General features: G+C 41.6%; 1 protein-coding gene across 1 annotated transcript; it reads right to left on the bottom strand.

Moving 5' to 3' along the window:
* Positions 1-6,800: 6,800 nt before the first annotated feature.
* LOC101610395 (putative zinc finger protein 730) lies at positions 6,801-7,994 on the bottom strand. The gene has a single exon (XM_004670643.2). It carries the CDS (start codon positions 7,992-7,994, stop codon positions 6,801-6,803), a length of 1,194 nt encoding a protein of 397 aa, XP_004670700.2.
* Between the last annotated feature and the right edge of the window lie 259 nt (positions 7,995-8,253).

Here is an 8,253-nt window from a genome sequence, read left to right as displayed (position 1 = left end):
ATCATACAGAGTTAAAGGCCACCCTGAGACTACATAGTGAATTCCAGGTCAGCCAGGGCTAGAGTGAGACCCTACCTTGAAAAACAAGAAACAAAACAAACATACAAAAAACAATGAAGAAAGAAATTGAAGAGGGCATGAGAAGACAAAAAGAACTTCCAGGCACCTGGGTAGGTAGAATATTGTGACAATGGCAATACTACCAACAGCACTATATAGATTTAATGCAACACCAATAAAAATCCCAGCATCTTTCATCACACAGATAGGAAAAATAATGTCAAAATTCATAGGGAATGGCAGAAGGCCCCAGATATCCAAAAACATCCTCAGCAAAAGAAATACCTCTGGACATATTACCATACCCAATCTAAAGCTATAATACAAAGCCATTGTGACAAAACAGCATGGTACTGGCATAAAACAGACATATAGACAAATGGAATACAATTAAAGACCAAACCCTTAGTTCAAGTAACTATATCTACTTGATCTTTGATGAAGGTGCCAATAATATACACTGGTGAAAACAGCATCTTCAACAGATGGTACCGGACAAATTGGATAACTACATGTAGAAAAATGAAACTCGACCCACTACTCTCACCATGCACAAAACCCAACTCCAAATGGATTAAAACCTCAATATAAGACCTGAAACTCTTAAATTACTGGAAGAAAAACACAGGAGAAACGCTCTATGATGTAGGAGTTGGGAAAACTTCAATGAACAATACCCTGGTCATCTAGGAAATTAAACAATTACTCAACAAATGGGATTTCATGAAGCTAAAAAGCTTTTGTACAGTCAAACATAACATAATCGGAGCCAACAGTCTACCAAAAGAAAGGGAGAAAATCTTTGATAACTATGCCAATGACAGAGACCTAATATCTAGAATCTACCAAGAACACCAAAATCTAAGTAATGAAAAGATTTAACCAATCCACTCAAAAATGGGGCAGAAAACTGGTTAGGGAATTCCCAAAGCAAGAAGTACAAATTTCTAATACTCACTTAAGAAAATGTTCAACATCCTTAATCATCAGGGAAATGCAAATTAAGACAAAAATGAAATTCTAGTTTACTCCAATGATGTCTGCAGTCATTAAAAAAATCGAATGGCAATAAATGTTTGTAAGGATGTGTGAAAAGAGAAATACTCATTCACTGCATGTAGGAGTGCAAACTTGTACAACCCAGTGGAAATCAATAGGAAGACTCCTGAAAAAAAACTAAAATAGAACTACCAACTGATCCAGTCATTTCTCTACTAGACACCTGTCCTAAGGGCTCCACTCTTAACTGCAGAGACATTTGCTCAACCATGTTTATAGCTTCTCAATTTACAATGGCTAGCGAAGAACTGGAATCAACCCTGGTGCCCATCATTTGATGAATGGATAATGAAAATGTGGTACATTTACACAATGGCATTCTTTTCAGCAGTAAGTAAAATTGATATAATGAAATCTGTAGGAAAATGGACTGGCTTAGAAGTGATCATAATATGTGAACTCACACAAACACAGAAAGACAAACGTTGCATAATTTCCCTTAAATGTGATTCCTACCCTGGAACAGCTTGAGTTGCAGATGTATCTGACAGGCAACTCAAGGGACAGATTATATGGATGGAAGTGTTTGGGGGAGGGTAATAGGAGGTTGGAGGGAGATACACACAAAACAAAATCCATAATGCATTGGTACCATAGAAAATTTCCTCCTGAATAGTAGACGAAAAGACATAACCCTCAGTAGGAGTGATCATCTGGTACAAAAGGCCCTGGGGAGGGTGGAATGAAGCATAACCCTAAAATATTTCCCTTTGGCTTCTAACTCCCAGTAATAGAAATCTGTTATAACCCATATTGAGCTGTTGATTTGAGAGACTATAATGTCCATAAAACAAGACAGGCTTCTGTCAAAGCACTTGATTACTCACCTGAGGCAAAAGGTAAGACATTATTGGTGAAGACACCACATGCTCTCAACTGAGAATATCTAGAGATCTGATTGGAACCTGGAATAAATCCAGCCTCCATAAATCCTGCCCATATAGTTCTGGAAAGTGCTACATGAGCTGCTGGTGGAAAATAAGAAAAACATTGTAAACAAGAAGGGGACACTGTTACACAAAAGCAAACATACATACCTGTGCAAAGGTGGGTAACCAATGGCTTTCTGATTAGCTAAGTGGTCTGTTCAGTGGAAAGGAACCCATAGCTGAAATTGGACTTGAGAAAATGGAAAGACCTCCCACGCTCCTGGATAGGCAGAATTAACATTGTGAACATGGAACTGGGATCTGAGTTAGAATACTATGGTGAACTAGATTATGGTGTCCAATGAGAAACACCCTCTAGATTTTAGCCAAAAGAGAGGCTACACCCATCAAAATCTCTCTAAATTAGCACTACTTATCTTAAACTATGCTGATCTCACTCTCTGTTGGGACAATCAACTAAAGTATATCAGAAGAAGACAGCTAGCTCCCTGGCAGGAGATGAACAACCCCTGGCATTTCAGCTGGAGTCCAGGTGAAGCCACAGAGAAATTGGTGAGATGAGCAACAGTTCTAACTCCATGGCAAGCCAGACAAGCTGCATCATGGTGATGGAGACAGACTCTGAGGATACACATCACATACCAAAGCAGAAATCCAGAAGATGCTGAGAGTTCATCACTAAAGTAGATTTAAAACACACCCTACATGTCTCAGGGAATTTTGTGGAAGTTGGCACCAAAAGATTCAAAGTGCCACAGGGTGGGAGGGAATATCTAGAGGCATTACTCTCTCCCAACAGTGACTGACTGCTGCTCTCACAACTCATAATCCACAGCCATGTGGTGAATGCCCGCAATCCCACTGGGGATTCCACCCTCAGTGGAAATGGGGACAGGGAGGAGGGAAATGTGGGTATCCAACACATGATGTATGATATACAAAGTTTCTACTTAATAAAAAAAAAATGAGACATGAAATAGCTGCCACCCCTGCTCTCTAGATCCTGTCTTAGCCTCTGCCTGCTCTGTTATATACCCTGAAGAATAATTCCTATGGGCTGGATTAAAAGGTTCTCTTTAGCTTTGATTTTTAATTGTATTTTGCCAAGGTTAGTTGTTGGCAGGAAACCCAAGTGTAAGGATGGACAGAGCCCAGGTAGCTTCTGCCTTTCCCTGGTGTCCCTTACCTGAAAGACTGCTTTGACAGTGACACTACTGTCCTACCTGTGAACACAACTCTTGAACATTGACACCTTTTCAGTCAGAACACCTAATGGAAGTACTGTGTTCTCTCTTGTCTTTTTTTAAATTTTATTAATTAGCTTTGTACTCAGAAAATACAGTCAATTTGGAACCATTATTAGGGTCATCCATTACCTACCCTCTCCCCTTTGCCCCTCCTTGTTGAGGTATAGGGTCATGCATTCTGGAGTCAGCTCACAGTTATAGGTAGGATAAATGTCTGCATATCATGACCCAACATGTGGCTCTGACATTCTTTCCGCCCCTCTTCTGTGAAATAAGCAAGGGTGCTGTTTTCTTGGTGAACCGGGTATCAGCACAAGGGTAAAAGAGATCAACACACAGAAAAATCAACTCCTACCAAATCAGAGATCCACAGACCCAGAGACCTCCAACACCTCATCATTTTCTTCTTTTTAAAAAATATTTTATTTCTTTATTTATTTGGGAGAAAGAGAGAGAGAGGAAGAAGCAAAGAGAAAGAGAGAATGGGCATGCCAGGGCCTCCAGCCACTACAAGAAAACTCTCCAGATGGATGTGCCCTCTTGTGCATCTGGCTTACATGTGTCCTGTGGAATCAAACCAGGGTCCTTAGGCTTCACAGGCAAACGCCTTAATCAGTAAGCCGTTTTATCAACCAATTCTCATGTCTTCTTAATACAGTTGGGAACAGAGTGTAAGTATTGGTAGTCTCTGCATCCATAACCATTTCTAATGAATTTCTAAATTTGTTCCTCCACTCAGTAATGATATCTTAATTCAGTCCTTTTCAACTATTCAGGGTAAACTGTTTTCTGCAGGACCATGATGAAGGAATGTTTAGTTCTCATGGATTATACCCACTCTGGCTTCCACCCATCCTTTCAGGTTTTATTTTCAGTTAGGACTTAAGAAAAATTACTCTTTTAAAAAGTATTTAAACAGAAGGAATGCAGAGTTGTGAGTAGTCATTGCTTATTTGATGGAAATATGTGAGGCAACATAAAGCTTAGTAAAAGTAGAAAACATTTTTCAGTCTTGGTCAGAGGAAAAATACAGGGTGGTTTTACTGATTCCCTGTGTCAAAGATTACTTAGTACATGTTGGAACCATGGTATTATGATCTGGAAAGGCGGCTGAATAAAAGTCAATTTAGACTTTTCTAGAGAACTGAGGCACAGAAGAAATATGTTGAATTGGCTTGTCCTAACTTTGTGTTCCTTCAGTGCCTCGCATTGGTTGAACGTTCCAGAAAGCTAGAGGTGTGTAAATATCATTTTTCTGAAATAAGTACTTGTAAACAGATAGCCTCAGGTCACTTCCAAATCAGGCACAGTTATGGAGGAAGGGATATATATTGAAGATTGCAGATCCAGGGGAAGTTCCATAATGGCATAAATAGGTGGCCTGTTTTCAAAGGTCCAGAGAAAGAGAAGTCACAAGCCCAAACCCAAAAGCCACACCACATTTCACACTTAGCAATTCCAGGCAAAGCTCAGGCATTTTGCATATCTTTAGCCTTAAATTCCAAATCAACATCTACACTTTAGGTCTGGATCCTAGGATCCACCAACAGTGACACCACCTCCAGCCAAATTGATGTAGAGCTAAATTACAAAGTTTAATAACATTTTGAATATATTGGGGGGGGCCTATACATTCAAACTACCACAGTACTCATTTGAAGAATAGTAGTCATTTCCATGTATGTCAGCCACTGGTGAACATAATCTTTATTTTTACCTTTTTTAAGGCATAATGTATGCCAATTTGTCTTGAAATCACTATGTCTCATGAACGTAGAGCAATCTTACTGGCTGAGCCACCAAAGGCTGGGGTTATATGCTTAGCTCTATGTTCAGCTGCACTTACTTACTATATACACTTTGAACCAATTCATCTGGTCCATTTAATACCAAATTTCACCAGATGCACTGGTTTGCCATTCAAATGCCCATGTGTTAAAGGCTTGGTCTTAAATGTGGTACTATTTGGTGGTGCTCTTTAAGCAAGAGAGCCTGACTAATGGACTGTCAAACATTGGTAGTTTTAGATCCTCAGCAACCTACAGCAGGGGGGTAGACAGAGCCCATAAGTTTGAGGCCATGCTTGGCTAACATAGTGAGACCATGCCTTAAAAATATTTCCTCAGGGCTAGAGAGATGACTTAGTGGTTAAGGAGCTTGCCTGAGAAGGCTAAGGGCCCAGGTTTGAATCTCCAGTTCCCACGTAAGCCAGATGCACAAAGGTGATGCAAACACAAGGTTGCACATGCCCACTAGTTGACACAAGTGTCTGGAGTTTAATTACAGTGGCTGAGGCCCTGGTGCCCCAATTCTCTCTCTCTCTCTATCTCTCTCTTCTGCCGTTTCTCTCTTTAAAAAAAATCATCAGATTGTTGGTGGTGTGCCTTGAGGGTGTTACAGGATCCAAGTCTCCTCCTCCTCAAGTCATTTTTAATGAGGTGCATTCAACAGTGTTCTTCTGCCAGGATGCAATGCTGCATTTAACGTCTGAAATAACTAGGTCACTGAATCCATAGGAAGGATCTTCATAAGCATGGCCCAAAATAAACCTTTACTCTTTATTAGTTAATTATCTCAGGGTTTTTTTTTTTTTTATAGCAATGGAAAACAGACTAAAATACCTACAATGGTCACCAAATTTCAAATCTTTCTCAATATTTTCTGATTTCTTAACTGCTGAGCCATCTCTCCAGCCTCCATCATTTTCAGAATTCTTAATGATACAAATTGGCAAAACCTTACAACTCCATCCCATGTAAATACTCTCTTCCTTTAGATGTTGAAATTCTCCCTTGTCCTGTAATAAAACCAGACTCTTACTGGCAACATGGAAACAACATAAGTGGTGAATTTCACTTCGAGGAGTGCCTTTGTTTTGCAAGACAATGTCTATAAAGTCAGTAAAGATTCATTGTGTTCAAGGCTGGTTTATTTTTTCAAAACAACAGTGCTTATTACAAGTGAGACAAAAAAAGTAAAGACATTTATCATTTCTATAAAACCCCAAGTAAGTAGAAGATAGTATGTTTCATATGCAGATGAGGATTACAAACAAAGGAGGAGGAGAGATGATAAAACTATATAAAAGTTCTTGGGATTGGTAACATGCTCATTTCCGTAATCATGTCAATAGTAACACATGTGTATTCTTATGCCCATGTTATCCAAAATTTTCATATCATGCAATTAACTAAGGACAGTTAGCCAGATTACAAGTGTATCAATAAAATTTGAGAGATAAAAGTTTCTCATGCAATTATGCATCTCACTTTTTACTTTTTTGGGGTATCCCACACGCAATGGACCCCCAGAAAGGCTATACTAATAACTATTCAGTCGGTCACATAATGTTACACAAGGAAAGTGTGCATGTGTGCATACTTAAGCTCCCCTTCCTAGTTGCTCTTTTGTTCTATTTCTCTGCATATAAGATCCATCAAACTGCTGTAATCATGACATCTTTATCCTGTGCGATCATTCAAGTGCTCAACAAAGTGGGAGCATGAGCTGGTAAATTGCTCCTGTTTTCTAGTCTCACCTAGACTCACTCCATTGTGACCTCCCTGTTGGATGAGGCTGGAGTCTCCATGGATGGATTTTTTCTACTCACTCGTGTTCCTCTATTATGACCTTTCTTGTGGTGGGTAAGGTCATACTTGGAGATAAAGGTCTTCCCACATTCACTGCACACATAAGGCCTTTCTCTGCTGTGAACTCTCTTATGTATTACAAGGTAAGATTGAGAAGATAATAATCTTCCACATTCATCACACCTACAAGAATTATCTCCAATATGACATTTGTGTGCAGTGAGCACAGTTTTACGGGAGAAACTTGTTCCACAATCAGCGCACACATAAGGCCTTTCTCCAGTGTGAAATTTCTTGTGCTGAAACAGTGAGTTTTGAGAGTAGAAAGCTTTTCCACACTGCCTACACTTTAGTTCGTAGTGCATTCTCCTATGCTGAAGGAATTTACCTTTATTCACAAAAACTATCCCACAGTGTTCACACTTGAAAGTCTGTGAACTGTCAGAGGCCTTCCTACCCCGATGGCTATGAGTGCCCTGGCGAGGGACAAGCACACTGCCAGTGAGGGCCTGGTCTGGCCCTTGAAAAGTGTGGCTTGTCACTAATGGGCCCTGGCCCCTTTCCCTTCTAATGGTTTCTGTACCACCGTGAGGCAAAACAAAGGAGAATTCTCTGGCATGTGACTCAAATGCATATTGCCTCCTCTTCCTGATGGACATTCCCTGCTGCACTGCCAGGGGAAACAAGTCCTTCACGTCGGAGTCATACATGGCAGGGAGGTGGCTCCCAGGAGCACGCGGCCCAGCTAGAGGAGTGGGTGCTCTTATAGAAAGCCTGAGCTCAGAAGGGGCACCCTCACTGCTCTCTGTACAGGACCACGGAGTGGGGACGGGCTGAATCTCCATCATTGTCACCTGGGCTGTGGTGATGTCACCCAAGAAACACCCCAGATATTCTCCCTGTGGCTCCATCCCGGACAGGAGGGAGGCTCTGGAGAGTGGAATTCCCAGAGACAGGACGTCTGCAAAGGTGGACATCATCACTTCACAGTACAGACGCTTCTGATCCTCATTCATAATGCCCCACTCCTCAGGGGAGAAGCGCAGAAGCAGGTCCTCAAAGGTGAGAGAGCCGCAGGTCTGGTCCTCATGAGCCTCAGCCTCGGTGGGTCCCGCACCCTGGTCACTGCATCTAGGTTCGGTGGACATGGCGTCCTCCCTTCCTCACCGTAGGGTCTAAGGCCTCGAGGATTCCATGAGCCGGGGTCTGAAAAACAGGGCCCAGGGTCAGGGACTCGGTTCCTCACACTAGGCCTCAAGGACACACACATTCTGCACCCACCAGGGATTCACACCTCACTAACCTTGAAGCCAGGCCAAGGGAGCAGACACCGCCTTTCCCGAAGAAGTCCCAAGTCAAGTCGGGCTGAAGAGATGTGCGCAGCTAGGCAACGGGAAAACAGCCCCA

This window comes from Jaculus jaculus, chromosome X (genome assembly GCF_020740685.1).
Source record: "Jaculus jaculus isolate mJacJac1 chromosome X, mJacJac1.mat.Y.cur, whole genome shotgun sequence".
Lineage (NCBI taxonomy): Eukaryota > Metazoa > Chordata > Mammalia > Rodentia > Dipodidae > Jaculus > Jaculus jaculus.
Note: the sequence above shows the minus strand (reverse complement) of the source record. Positions and strands in the feature narration are given on the sequence as shown.